This window comes from Talaromyces marneffei, chromosome 7, assembly GCF_009556855.1.
Source record: "Talaromyces marneffei chromosome 7, complete sequence".
Lineage (NCBI taxonomy): Eukaryota > Fungi > Ascomycota > Eurotiomycetes > Eurotiales > Trichocomaceae > Talaromyces > Talaromyces marneffei.
The window spans coordinates 686,392-700,203 of NC_072354.1; the positions used below are offsets into that span (position 1 = coordinate 686,392).

The 13,812-nt window shown below is 47.5% G+C and overlaps 5 protein-coding genes across 5 annotated transcripts; 2 read left to right on the plus strand and 3 right to left on the minus strand.

The window, feature by feature from the left end:
• Window positions 1–444: 444 nt before the first annotated feature.
• Window positions 445–1,845, minus strand: EYB26_008898 (uncharacterized protein; the record flags this gene model as incomplete). The annotated part of the gene is made up of 1 exon (XM_054268149.1): window positions 445–1,845. One exon carries the CDS (start codon window positions 1,843–1,845, stop codon window positions 445–447), a length of 1,401 nt encoding a protein of 466 aa, XP_054124124.1.
• Window positions 1,846–2,334: 489 nt separating this feature from the next.
• On the minus strand, window positions 2,335–2,769 carry EYB26_008899 (uncharacterized protein; the record flags this gene model as incomplete). The annotated part of the gene is made up of 1 exon (XM_054268150.1): window positions 2,335–2,769. The coding sequence occupies one exon, from the start codon at window positions 2,767–2,769 to the stop codon at window positions 2,335–2,337; it is 435 nt and encodes a 144-aa protein (XP_054124125.1).
• A 967-nt stretch (window positions 2,770–3,736) lies between these two features.
• On the minus strand, window positions 3,737–5,119 carry EYB26_008900 (uncharacterized protein; the record flags this gene model as incomplete). The annotated part of the gene is made up of 1 exon (XM_054268151.1): window positions 3,737–5,119. One exon carries the CDS (start codon window positions 5,117–5,119, stop codon window positions 3,737–3,739), a length of 1,383 nt encoding a protein of 460 aa, XP_054124126.1.
• Window positions 5,120–5,517: 398 nt separating this feature from the next.
• Window positions 5,518–10,600, plus strand: EYB26_008901 (uncharacterized protein; the record flags this gene model as incomplete). Its single annotated transcript, XM_054268152.1, has 2 exons — window positions 5,518–5,752; window positions 5,805–10,600. The coding sequence occupies 2 exons, from the start codon at window positions 5,518–5,520 to the stop codon at window positions 10,598–10,600; spliced, it is 5,031 nt and encodes a 1,676-aa protein (XP_054124127.1).
• A 940-nt stretch (window positions 10,601–11,540) lies between these two features.
• EYB26_008902 (uncharacterized protein) lies at window positions 11,541–13,717 on the plus strand (the record flags this gene model as incomplete). Its single annotated transcript, XM_054268153.1, has 9 exons — window positions 11,541–11,636; window positions 11,691–11,835; window positions 11,889–12,094; window positions 12,150–12,195; window positions 12,251–12,790; window positions 12,842–13,147; window positions 13,207–13,303; window positions 13,375–13,501; window positions 13,556–13,717. 9 exons carry the CDS (start codon window positions 11,541–11,543, stop codon window positions 13,715–13,717), a joined length of 1,725 nt encoding a protein of 574 aa, XP_054124128.1.
• Between the last annotated feature and the right edge of the window lie 95 nt (window positions 13,718–13,812).

Sequence of the window (13,812 nt, forward strand, 5' to 3'; positions counted from 1 at the left end):
TCGTCGCAGCAATCGCGAAGTTCGACTGGCGGACCAATTTGGTCGCTTAGCGTGTGTGGTCCCCGGGTAGGTTTAGCCCTAACTGGCTTTACCGAAAGGGTTAGCGTAACTTCCGACTTCTATCGGCTGTCATTGGCCAGTATTTCTCGCTATCCTATTGGCTGTCGCTTATGTACTTCGATTCTGTCTCTTCATTTAACTAAGTTAGTTACGTAGTAAACTAAGTTACAGAGTATTTATGGATGAAGCGGCTATTGATTAGAAGAAGAATTAGTTATGTGCATTAAAGGAGTGAGTAATCACTTGCTAATTACAGCTATCCATGAAGAAGCCAACGTCCCTCCAATTGAAGTCAGAACACCAGTTTGACATCTTATCAAGGTTGATAAACTACAATAAGATAGTACAAGCCAGAAATACCTCCAAAACATTCTATTCTACATGCTAACACTGCATGTTAAACGTGCCCAGGTTCAACCATAGGCTAGAAGTCGCTGCGCCAACACATGTAAATATGGTCTGGGAGCCCGACGCAACAAAGCTGCCGCTAAACGAGGCCCAAGTACTCGTCGATACGCTCAGTGATGGCGACCAGCTCGTTCCTGCACTGTTATTAACGCTGCATGTTAGTGATGTCCCTGTTATGGGTGCAGACCACACATGGTACTTGAACGACACGGCGTATGTCACTCCCGCCACGGTATCTACCGTCTGTGCTAGGGTAACCGAGCCCGCGCCGGTACTGTAGTCGAGCAAACAGTATGGGCTGATGCCGCAGTTGCTGTTGTACAATTGCGATGCAGCTCCTGTTTTGGTTACAGTCCAAGGAGGGAGGGTCAGAGAGTCGAAGTTGGGGTTTTGAATGAGGTTGACGCCGCAGGTTGCGGTTGGCGTGACGGTGGCAGTGACAGTAGCAACTTCAGTGGTTGTTACGGATGCAGTTTCTTCGGCGGTGACTGTCGCGGTTGCGGTGGCAGTGACATCAACCTCTTGGTCAAGAGTGACGACGGCTGTGACCTGGACGGTTGTGGTGGCGGTGGTGGTTATGACTGACACTTCCGTAACGACAGAGGTGACATCCACGGTTGCTGTTCCAGTTACCTGTGCTGTTGCATCGGCGGTTTCCGTGATGGTGGAGGTCACAGCTACGGCTGTTGCAAGCGTAACTGTACTCGTCTTGGTAACAGTGGGAAGAGTGACCGTCTCGGAAACTGTGGCCGTTTCGAGGCACCAACATGCGTCACGCAATTCATCGGCAGGATACGATGCCAACAGACCAGAAGCATCACGAGCGGCTTTTCTCTGGGGCATGACTTTTGTAACAGCACTAGCCGTGACGGTGACGGTGGCTGTTTCTAGGTCCGTTGCAGTCTTGGTGGTAGTGATTGTCGCGGTGTTTGTAAGAGTAGCAGTAACAGTTTGGGTGATGAGTTGAGTCGAAGTGATGGGAATGGTCTGAAGGGCTGTAGCAGGCACAGTAACCCGGACAGACTGGACAGCACTGGAGGAGAACCGGCGGGTGACGATTGCTTGGGATGACTGGGTGATGGTTTTGGTGACCAATGAAGTAACCTCCACAGGATTTGTCACTGTCTGGAACACTGTAGTCGTAGTTGACGCTTGTGGGCTGTCGGTGATGGTGACAGTGACCGGGCCAACCGCATCAGGATCCAACTGCTGACAGATGTGCTTCACATCGGAGATTCCAAGCAGAACATCGACCACGGGCTGCACCTTTGAGCACACTTCCCAGTCCGGAAGACAAGCATCAGAGTCATCATCTCCATGGGCAGCAACAACAGCACCAAGGCCGAGGGTAAACGAGAGAACGGCAGAGAAACGCATGGTGAACGAGTGAACCACACAGTCTCGCTATGGAATTATGAAGTTTTGAGTATTTTGAGTCGTGAGAGGCATGATGCCCCAAATATAAATATACCGCCCATATCGTCTGTGCTGAAGAAATTGACGTCTCGTGGCTGTCAGTCGGGCAGTCTGTCCCTGATTAGTAGCGCAGGGTGGAAAAGCTTCGGCTAAAGTAACCAAGAGGACTAAACGAACCCGAGTCCAGACTCCCAACAAACCCCTTTGGTACGGTTGTAGACAGACGCCGGTGGCGCTCTATTGTCACGGATTTACGTTGATTGAAGATGTCTGTCAAATTTCTGTGCAAACAGCCGATGCGCTAAGTCGAAGCTGTCAAAAGACACGACCAGATACAGCCAGCCACAACCAGTTAACTAAATATTTAGTATTTACGTAACTACCTACTAGTTAACTAACTAGTTAGTTAACTAAGTTAACTACTGTAGTAGTTACATGGATATATTCTTATCATGATCTCGTAGTCTCAATAACATCTCCCAACATAGCAATACTCAGCTTTGAGCGATCCAAGAACCTCTCCTCATCAGCAGCAATCTGAGCCGCAATCTCAGGTGTCTGTATCTTGGCGATGAATGTCTGAAAAGCCTCTTGACTTGCAAATGTCAATTCGGCATAGGCATCGAAATCGAAATCCGACTGTTGGCCCGCAAACACAATCGCTGGTGTGGTAGCGTTGCGCTCAGTTACTGTCGTGTTGTTGTTTTGGCTTTCATCGCTGCTGAGGGCGTTGCGCGCAATGTAGTGACGTTTGTGTGATAGAGGGAAATCGTCGCCGGTTAGACGTTTAATGAGTAAGACGTGTTCTTCACAGTGCTTTTTGAAGTCCTCGAGAGAGAGGCCGGCTTTTCTGTATGTGTAGATTAAGAGCCGCGGGGTTGACATTTTGAGGGCAAATCCTGGTTGGTGAAGGACTGATATATCGATGGAAGAATTGATTTATGAGATAAATTCAGTTGAAGCAGCGAGGTTTCAAGTAATTTATGTTTCAATTTTTGAACCATTTTCGATTGTTTGTTATGCTCAAATGTTCCAAGGTTGGCTGAAACGTTTCAGCTGGTGATGGTGATGGTGATGATATATATACGGTATATCGAATGAGAAAAGCGAAATCGATGTTTTGTTGGTTTGGGGGCCAACATTTAAACACACTTGACAAATCGCAATCAAAATAGTTACATATAAATAGTTAGACCGGGCAACTTTCAACGTTGGAAGCATAGTTATATACTACATAGTATAGTAACTTGTTCATACCAAGTAGGGCTGTGTCAAAACACAGCCAATCGCTGTCAGTGTCGTCCTGACATTGCAGAGCTCTGTCGACCTGTCACTGACTCGCTGCTCCTCTAGCCAATAATATAGTAACAGCAGTAACTTCACTTGTAAATATATATAACTATATATTTTCAAATATCAACCCAGCGCACGGCTAGAGTTTATATGAGCATGTACAGGCTCGCGCTCGCTGCCTCCATAAGGGAGCTCCAAGGCCATAATGTATGCCAAAATAACGTAAATTAGCACGGTCTTGTTTTTCAAAAAAAAAAAACCATCAAAGTTCCTCAACTTTGTGCCTATACTACCAATCTACTAGTAAAAATTTAGCGTACTGACATCTGATCGGAATCCTTGTCAAACCTGACAAAAGTCTGTTACATGTCAAGGTCCTGACATGACACACCCACCCCTAATACTAAGTAGTGCAAGTGGTGTTGAATATAGAGGGAGAAGAATACTACTCAATATTGAAATCACTATTTGGGTATATGTCAAAAACGCCGCCTAATGCTGTTACTATGCCTAAGAAATCCAACGCAACAATTATAGTACATTCTTGTAGGGTGATAGACTACTGTATCAACTCGTCCTTCCCTAAAAATGCAGCCATGGGGTCGGCTGCGGCCAACCGACTTCGCTTATACGACTCGAGTTCTTCCTCATCGACACCCTGCTGGAGTGCATGCAAATCTCGCTTCCTTTTTTCAATGTCAACTCGCTTAGCAGCTTCTTCCTCTTGTTTAATTGGCTCCTCTTCGGGCTCCTCCTCTTCGTGGTTCAATGTATCGAGAATAGCCAGCTTCTGGGTATTTTCAAAAGCCCTCTTGCCATCCTCGCCGGTGCAATAACTATTTTTAACCGTAGAGTGACAGCAAGCATAACCCCATTGAAAGTTAAACCACCAACTACCCCATACCGATTTGTGGTTGTTGATGAGTATATCTTCGGGATACTTCGATTTAACTGCCTTCTTTGGTGCTCCTTTGATTGCGCCGGTCTCGTCGTATTCAACAAATCGCTCGTTTTCAATGACTGCAGCTTCGCGCAAGGGTGCTGCTTTCATGTGCTCTTCGCCACCGTACTTTTCCAGTAGCGCTTTTCGTTGCGCTTCACGTTTGGCCTCTGACTCAGCCTGCTCTCGTTTCCGCAGGATTTCACCAGAAGTAGGGTTGGCTTGAAGATGGATTTGCTTGTCGCCTCTTTCCTGTGATTCCCAAGCATATTTCTGAGCTCTCTCGAATTCTGCAGCATCCCCAGAAGCTCGGATGAAATTCTCCTCGGCAACCAGCGCCGATGTCTGATCTGCTTGGGCGCCTAAACCAATCATCGAACGCGTTTTGGGATCGTATTTAGCTGAATCGAGGTCTAAATTCAAAAGGTATTTCGCCGTGTCTTCACGAATACGGAGGTTCCTTGTAGCCGTACTCTGTTGTCGACCCATATCCGATTCTTCAGCATATCGCGCTTCTTCTTGATCTCCTTCCTCATCATCGTCGTTTTCGCCATCCTTCGCTTTCTTTGCGCTCTTTTTAAGATTTTCAAGTTCTTCGTATTCTTCAACCACATTTCGATATTCGCTAGCATCGTACCCATTCCAACGATCTCGCTTTGCGTCCCAGCCAAGATCAACATCCTGAACAATTTCGTCTGCCTGAATATCCTTTCCAGTCCATCTCGCACCAAGTTTCCTCGGCCGACTGAGACATTCTTTTGTCTTGTGTGTCATGGCGCCACAGTTTTCACATGCACCTTTTCGGTATTTGGTGGCGGCTGGGCCGGCGCGCTTTCCTCGCTCGTACCATTTTGAGTCAGCGGCTTGTTTCTGGAGACGCTGATGCTCTAGGTAATCGGCGGCGGAGTCTTCGTCGTCGATATAGAAGGGTTTCTTTGCGATAAAGGACGGGATGTACTCGTTGCGCTCTTTTGACGCCACATCGGTAGGTTTGCGAGACATGGTGAATATAGACCTAAATTAAGTTCTCGTAATAAAGTAGACGAGAGGACGGAGACCAGGAATAGAATAGGAAGCTCCTAACATGAAGTGAGAGTGAGTTCTTGTTTGTTGGTCCGCGGTCGATTTAGCGTTTGTTGCCTCAGGTGTCGATCAAGCTTTGTACGCCAAGACTGCGGCGGCCTGAGGCTATATACTAACCGAATACGGACTAGTGTTTCAGGGTCTCTTATGCACGTCATGCTCCTCCATTGTTGACTCCATCCACGGAATGTTTGAGCCTCGAGTTCAACGCGTTTTGATGCCTCCAAGATGAGTGTTTTGTATTACTATTTTACCATTTGATCATATAATGTGCGGCATCATGGGTTGCGCCCGTGTCTATTGCTTTCACACATACGATGGACATCTTTCGCGTCCGTTTGAACTGCATCGATCATTATCAGGCAGTCCCGACTGAATTCGATCCTCCCGTTCCATTTACGAATGGAGCGTCACAACGGACTGCGCGACCCAAAGTGCCAGTAATCCGCGCGTTTGGTGCTACAGAAACCGGCCAGAAGGTCTGTGCTCATGTCCATGGAGCTTTTCCATATCTCTATATCGAATACAGAGGCGGCCTCGGACAGGATGAAGGTAGGTCTGCGTGCCCCGCACGCGAGGATATGGCTTACATTGCGGTGAATAGTGAACAACGCGATCCGCAACCTACATGCGTCTATCGACCACGCTCTGGCGAACAGTTATCGCCAAAATGCATATGATGGAAGGGTTGCGTACGTCGCTCATATCTCCCTGGTCAAGGGAGTCCCGTTCTATGGATATCACGTCGGCTATCGGTTCTACTTGAAAATATACCTTTTGAATCCCATGAACATTATTCGGCTGGCCGATCTTTTGCGTCAGGGAGCAGTGATGAAAACCATGTTACAGCCTTATGAAAGTCACCTCCAATTTATCCCGCAGTGGATGTGCGATTATAACTTGTATGGCTGTGCCTACATGGACTGCGCCAAAGTCAAGTTCCGGTCTCCTGTTCCAGAGTATCTCGAGTTGTCGAATTTGGATCATCGGTGGCATGATCGAACCATACCTCCGAAGTACATCACCAGCGAGACAGTTCTACCGAAGCAGAGCCATTGCACACTGGAAGTCGATGTATGTGTGCAGGATATTTTGAATCGAAATGCGATCAAGGAACGACCACTTCACCATGACTTCATCGAGCGGAAGCATCCAATAACAGCAGAAGAAAAACTCGTCCAGAGTATGGCGGGTCTATGGCAGGACGAGACACGCAGGCGCAAGAAGAGACTGGGAATAAAGGATCCAGGTAGCAGTCCGTTTACAGCCGAAGAACTGGTTTCTATGTCAGCTAGTCCCAGGGATCAGAACAAGGCGGGCTGGATACACGAAGAGGAGTTTCGTGGGCATTTACTCAGGGTGGTTGACGAAGAGAAAAAGGCCGACGACACCTCAACAATCTCCTTTGATGATTATGTCAAGCATAATACCTTGGAAGACACAATTCAATCGGCCATCGACAGTGTGGAGGACCTCTACCCGCAGAAATTGGAACCGTTGATGACTCAAATTGCTCTTGCGGATGTTGATAACGCCACTAGGACCAATGCTTATGATACCACGATTTTTCCCGATGGATTTGATGTTGATAATGAACTTGAAGCCGAATACTCCGAGCCGGAGGATGCATATGACAATGACGATGACGGTCTACCTAGTAGCTCCTTTCAGTTCGATGATGAGCTCCTAGATGCCCTCGCCGAGGAGATGAACGAAAAAGATGCAACAAAAAGGCAACACGACAGGAAAAAGATAGACCAAGAGGACTTCCGTCTAGGGTACTCGGGTGCGAGTCAGTTTCGTCTATCGAAACGGGCGCGGACTGGTGATTTGAGCTCCTCGGAAGAACGCCTTACGAAGCGTCCGAAAAATGGTTACGTTGAATCTCCGAAGGATGGATCAAAGCCGAAACCATTAGATGATAGCTTTTCGTCATTTGATGTCGCTGCAATCTTACAAGAAGCCGAAGAAGATGGCGAACGTATCGGACCCGATGACACTCCGCCTTTGCATCCACAAAATGGACTCGACTCTTCTCAAAAGACTGTGCGCGCTAGTCAAAACCAACGACTTTCATTTCCTGTCGTCAAAGATCCAAATGATCCCATGACCATTTTACGTTTCAGCCAGAGAAATGGACTGTCCAAAGAAAACTCGCGACTTTCTCAGGCCTCGGCGGATCTCGACTCTCGAGAAAGCAACGGGTTGGAAAAGTCTTCCTCGGAACTTGCATTAGAAAGCAGTGGCAATACAGTGATAAAACTGCACATGGGTGGCCGGATGACTGGTGTCTATGAAGCTTTCGATATTCCTGCTAATCACAAAGCGCTATTCTATGGCTTCCCATGCCCAACGGCAGCGGAAGTCAAAGCAAGTATCCAAGATGAGGGACGACCGGCAGTTATTTATCAAAAACCATTCTACAGTGATGACAACGACGTACCAGAACGGTCACGCGAATATGCCGGACGTGACTTTCGCCTCGTGAGCAACTCAATACGCTATTTACCCGAGTTCGGTCGACAAGGTCGAAACATACATCTGTTTTCCGAGACATTGCCGCCTATACTAAGTCTGGATGAACAACGGAAGGAGGATCAGAAACTTCGTGAACTTTCTTCGGCACGAATCTGGGAGTTCGCTCAGCTCCCTCCTTCTCGCAACGAGGTTCTTGAATGGTTTGAAAACGAAGAGAAAGCACAAGAAAATGAGATGACAGCCCCGCGAATTTCACTACCTGTATCAAAGCCGAACGTCATGTCGCAGATTGATGGCGCGACACAGAAAAATCCATATGGTTTCAAGTACTCCCAGAAGCAACAGTCTACTAGTGTGAACCACCAAACACAGTACATGAGCGTTATGAGCTTGGAAGTTCATGTGAACACTCGTGAAGGGTTGGCCCCCAATCCGGAAGAGGATGAAATAAGTTGCGTGTTTTGGAGTCTCCGATCGGATGACGAGGACGTGGACGTCAATAGCTATATTGAAGGTGTGCACTTGGGTATTTTGGCACAACCAGCGGATGTTCTGGTTCCAGTGGCCGCGTCCTTGTCTGTTGAAATACAGACCGAAGCGTCTGAGCTTGATCTAATTACGAGTTTGGTTGATATTGTTCGAAATCATGATCCAGATATCATTACAGGTTATGAAGTCCACAATGGATCCTGGGGCTATCTTATCGAAAGAGCCCGAGTAAAGTACGAGTATGATCTGTGCAATGAATTATCGCGAGTCAAGGCTTCCGCACATGGAAGGTTCGGCAAGGATAGTGACAGATGGGGCTTCAACAACACGTCCTCCATTTCTGTTACGGGTCGACATATGATCAACATCTGGCGAGCAATGAGGAGCGAACTGAATCTTTTGGGTTACACCATGGAGAATGTCGTGTTTCATCTACTGCATAGACGGATCCCTCATTATCCATTCAAAGATCTGACGCGTTGGTTCACCGGAAGCAAGCCTCGCAATATCATGAAAGTCGTGGAGTACTATCTCTCCCGTGTACAATTGGACTTGGAAATCCTGGATACCAACGAATTGATCCCACGGACTAGCGAACAAGCTCGGTTACTTGGCGTGGACTTTTTCTCAGTATTTTCTCGCGGATCTCAGTTCAAAGTAGAATCATTAATGTTTCGAATTGCCAAACCGGAAAACTTCATATTGATAAGTCCTAGCCGGAAACAAGTTGGCCAACAGAATGCTCTGGAATGTTTGCCGCTTGTGATGGAGCCTCAAAGCGACTTTTACACAAGCCCGCTACTCGTCTTGGACTTTCAGTCGCTATACCCGAGTATCATCATAGCATACAACTACTGCTATTCGACTTTTCTTGGCCGACTTGACAACTGGCGCGGACGAGGCAAGATGGGGTTTACGGAATATAAGCGACAGGAACGTATTCTTGAATTGCTGAAAGATCACGTCAATATTGCACCCAACGGTATGATTTATGCTAAACCCGAGATTCGCAAATCTTTGCTTGCCCGAATGTTGAGCGAGATTCTGGAGACTCGAGTGATGGTGAAGAGTGGTATGAAGGCGGATAAGGATGACAAAACTTTACAGCAGTTATTGAATCACCGCCAGTTGGCTTTGAAGATGATTGCGAATGTCACCTATGGCTATACATCGGCATCTTTCTCTGGTCGCATGCCCTGCTCGGAGATTGCGGATAGTATTGTCCAGACGGCACGGGAAACTCTAGAAAGGGCAATTGCTTTCATTCACTCTGTTGATCGATGGGGTGCCGAGGTGGTGTACGGAGATACCGATAGTTTGTTTATTTCGCTGAAAGGACGAACACGTGATGAAGCTTTTACCATTGGTGAGGAGATTTCCAAAGCAGTAACAAAGATGAACCCACGTCCGGTAAAGCTCAAGTTTGAGAAAGTCTATCATCCATGTGTGCTGCTTGCAAAGAAACGATATGTTGGATTCAAGTACGAGCATCGAGATCAAGTTGAGCCGGACTTTGACGCAAAGGGAATTGAGACTGTTCGACGAGACGGTACACCCGCCGAGCAGAAGATAGAAGAGAAGGCACTGAAGATTCTTTTTCGAACCGCGGATTTGAGTCGAGTTAAGGACTACTTCCAGAAACAGTGCCTGAAAATCATGCAAGGCCGAGTATCCGTTCAAGATTTCTGCTTTGCGCGTGAAGTCAGACTAGGAACATATAGCGAGAATGGCACGCTTCCCGCAGGAGCATTGATTAGCACAAAGAAAATGCTCGAGGACCCACGACTCGAGCCACAATACGGCGAACGTGTTCCGTATGTCGTTGTTACGGGGGCGCCTGGAGCAAGACTTATTGATCGTTGCGTGGCCCCTGGAGTGTTACTCAACAATGCCCATCTTGAGCTGGATGCCGAGTACTACATTACGAAGAATCTTATTCCTCCACTGGAGCGAATCTTTAATCTTGTTGGCGCGAATGTTCGTCAGTGGTATGATGAGATGCCTAAAATACAACGAATCCGTCGCATCGAGGGGGCATTCACAGGGTTAGGAGGCGGCAACAACAACGCAGCAATATCCAAGAAAACTCTCGAATCATATATGAAATCGTCAACATGTCTGATCTGCAAAGACAAACTTCAAGATAACAACAACGATCTTCCTCTCTGCAACAGCTGTGCCAGTCTACCTCACATTTCTCTGTTCAAGTTGACATCTCAACTCCAACAAGCTGAGCGACGCACGAGTAATCTTCACAAGATCTGTCGGTCATGTATGGGAGTACCATTTGGAGACGAAGTTAGTTGCGACAGCAAGGATTGCCCAGTGTTTTACTCCCGGACGCGAGAGATGAGTAATTGGAAGAGCTCTAATTCTGTCCTAGAGCCTGTTATTAGGGAATTAGAACGGCGTGATGAGCGATTGGATTGGTAGGTTTGGATGGATTATGTGGTTGGCGTTTTGATATACCCTTGTACTACTTTGTACTACATGGCATGATTTTGCACTACCCGGAGTTTTGTATACTATTTTGGCCAATTGAGAGTTGTGAAATAATGAAGTCGTTCACGCAGAAGGTATGCTATTATAAATGTGACAGTATAGACCAGGTATAGTCCGTTTTCATCCACGAGCTGACTTGGTGACTGACCAAAGAGAAAAAGATCGCCGTTTTCGCACTCCCCGCGAACGGAATGCTGTCCGACCAAAACAACGAAACCCAACGAGCCAACCTCCGACTGCGAGATCACACGACTTGACGAAACTAGCAAAAACAAAAGGAATCAGGAAAATTCTCACGAGGTTCCTCGCAACTTGCTCAAGTGGAGAGAAATAGAAGTAAGCTCCTGGAGGGCCGGAGCATTGCGAACCTAGTTTCCTAACCCCATCCCAGCCAAAGTACGTAGTACACATAACCTCATAAGGTTCGGATGGCTTGAGTGGATCCATTCTCCACAAGAAGTCCCTCTGGAGTAGTCGACTGAATCTTGCATTCCCCCTCCCCCTTTTGAGAGGCTATCCCCGCTTTATTGCTCACTGCTGGGCTGGATATACCGGAGTGATGTCGTCCGAAATTTGAATTGACAATCGTGACGAAGTAACTTGGGGGAAGTGGATTCCCGGGGAAAAGCGACATTTCTCTTGTACGAGGCTGGACAATGGAAAAGAGGGAGATGACTTCCCGATCCGATAGATGTTGACGTTTCGACTATTTGGTAGAGCTTTTTCCGATAGATATAAATTAAGACTGTGGTGACTCGTTTCGAGTGTTAATTCTGCTACTTTTTGAGAAACCCTTAGATTGTATACCGGTAGTGCTTTGCCCTAACGAAGATTTTGTTTTTCTTGCATCAGGGCTTGCGCGACATTCGCGATGTCTTCTCTAACGGAGCCAACCACTGGCGAATCGCCAGCCCAAGGCGGTTTGAAATACCTAGTCAAGAATCCTTATCTCTTCGGTGTTGCGCTGGTGTGTCGTTGTCTCTTCCCCTTTCATCAGACATTTCATACTTAGAGATGATAGTTCTCGACCCTCGGCGGTCTCCTTTTCGGCTATGACCAAGGCGTCATCTCGGGAATCCTGACTATGCAGTCATTTGGTGCTCGCTTCCCCCGCATCTACACCGACAGTAATTTCGAGGGCTGGTTCGTTTCTACGCTTCTACTCGGTAGCTTCCCTTATCTTCCCCTTTTGGCAAGCACACAATCTGACATGTTGAAGCGGCATGGTTCGGATCCCTTTGCAACGGTCCCATTGGCGATCGCCTCGGCCGTAAAGCGTCAATGTTGATTGCAGTGGTGATTTTCACTGTTGGATCGGCGATCCAGTGCAGTGCTCAGAATATTCCCATGTTGTTTGCGGGCAGGGCTGTGGCTGGTTTTGCTATTGGACAGTTGACGCAGATTGTGCCTTTGTTTATTTCTGAGGTATGCCTCTCGCAACCCCAAGCAATGTAGATGGAGTGAGTCTGACGAAGGGTAGATTTCCGTGCCTGAGATTAGAGGAAGTCTCGTCGTGCTTCAGCAATGTACGTCCCCTTCTCCCTCCCCTATTTGAATACTCTCGGTCACTAACGAAGATAGTATCAATCACAATCGGCATCCTAATCAGTTTCTGGATTGACTACGGCACAAACTACATTGGTGGCATCCGGTGCGCCCCATCAATACCCTACACAGGCGGAACCCCTTCCAAACGCACCTTCAACCCATACATCGACATCCCCGCCGACGGTAGATGCACAGGCCAATCCGAAGCATCCTGGCGTCTCCCCTTTGCTTTCCAAATCGTCCCCGCTTTGTCGCTGGGCGTTGGAATGTTCTTCTTCCCGGACTCACCGCGTTGGTTACTCATGCGTGAGCGTGACGAAGACGCTATCGCGACGTTGTGTAAATTACGTCGAAAGACGGAGCGGGATGACCCGGACATCGTCAAGGAGTATCTCGAGATCAAGGCATCAATTATGCTTGAAAATTCATTCGCAAAGGATAAATGGCCGGAGTTGTCTGGCATCAGGCTTGAGGTTGCACAGTATGTGTCGTTAGTTACCTCCTGGCCACGGTTTAAGAGACTTGCAATTGGATGTGTGGTTATGTTTTTCCAGCAGTTTATGGGCTGTAACGGTTTGTGGCCCCCTTTTCTCCCTTTATCAGTCCATGGCTGACCTCCAAAAGCAATGATATATTACGCCCCCACGATCTTCGCCCAGCTCGGTCTCAGTGGAAACACAACCTCCCTCCTCGCCACGGGCGTCTACGGCATCATAAACTGTTTGAGCACCCTCCCGGCCCTGTTTTTCATCGACAAAGTCGGTCGTCGCCCTTTGTTAATGTGCGGCGCAATCGGTACTTGCGTCTCGCTGGTGATTGTGGCTGGTATTATTGGAGTCTATGGGTCTGCGCTGGTAGACCATAAGAGTGCTGGTTGGGCGGGGATTGCGTTTATTTATATTTATGATGTTAATTTTTCGTATTCCTTTGGTATGCACCCCCCTGACCATTTCTTTTCTATTTTATCATTTCATTGATAGGGTTTGCAGCGCCGGTTGGATGGGTTCTCCCCTCGGAGATTTTCAATCTTTCGATTAGGTCAAAGGCTATTTCGATTACGACTTCGGCGACTTGGATGTGCAACTTGTAAGTTATACTATCTGCCTAAAGATTCAGAGGGGGGGTAGGGTCGGTGAATGAATGCTAATTGAGGGCAGTATCATTGGCTTGGTTACGCCGGACATGCTTTCGTCCATTACTTGGGGAACATATCTCTTCTTTGCGGTATTTTGTCTGATTGCTTTTGCATTCACATTCTTTGTGATTCCAGAAACAAGAGGAAAGGTATGTACATTTGTTTTTCTCAATATATTCATTTGACTAACCTAGTCATGTCAGACTCTCGAAGATATGGATCTCATCTTTGGCGATACTGCGGCTCACGAAGAAAAGGAACGTATTGTCCATATCGAGGCTCAGCTACGCGGTGTACCGCTTGTCAGCCAGGAGGTGCTCAAAGGCGATATTGTGCAGCAGGAAAATGCTCAGGGACTGAACTAGCGTGTTTCTGCTACGGTTGTTGATGCCAAAAAGGCGGCTTGATGAGACCTAGTCAGGTCACCGCGCATCGAGATAACATGGTTGTTGGTTCGTGT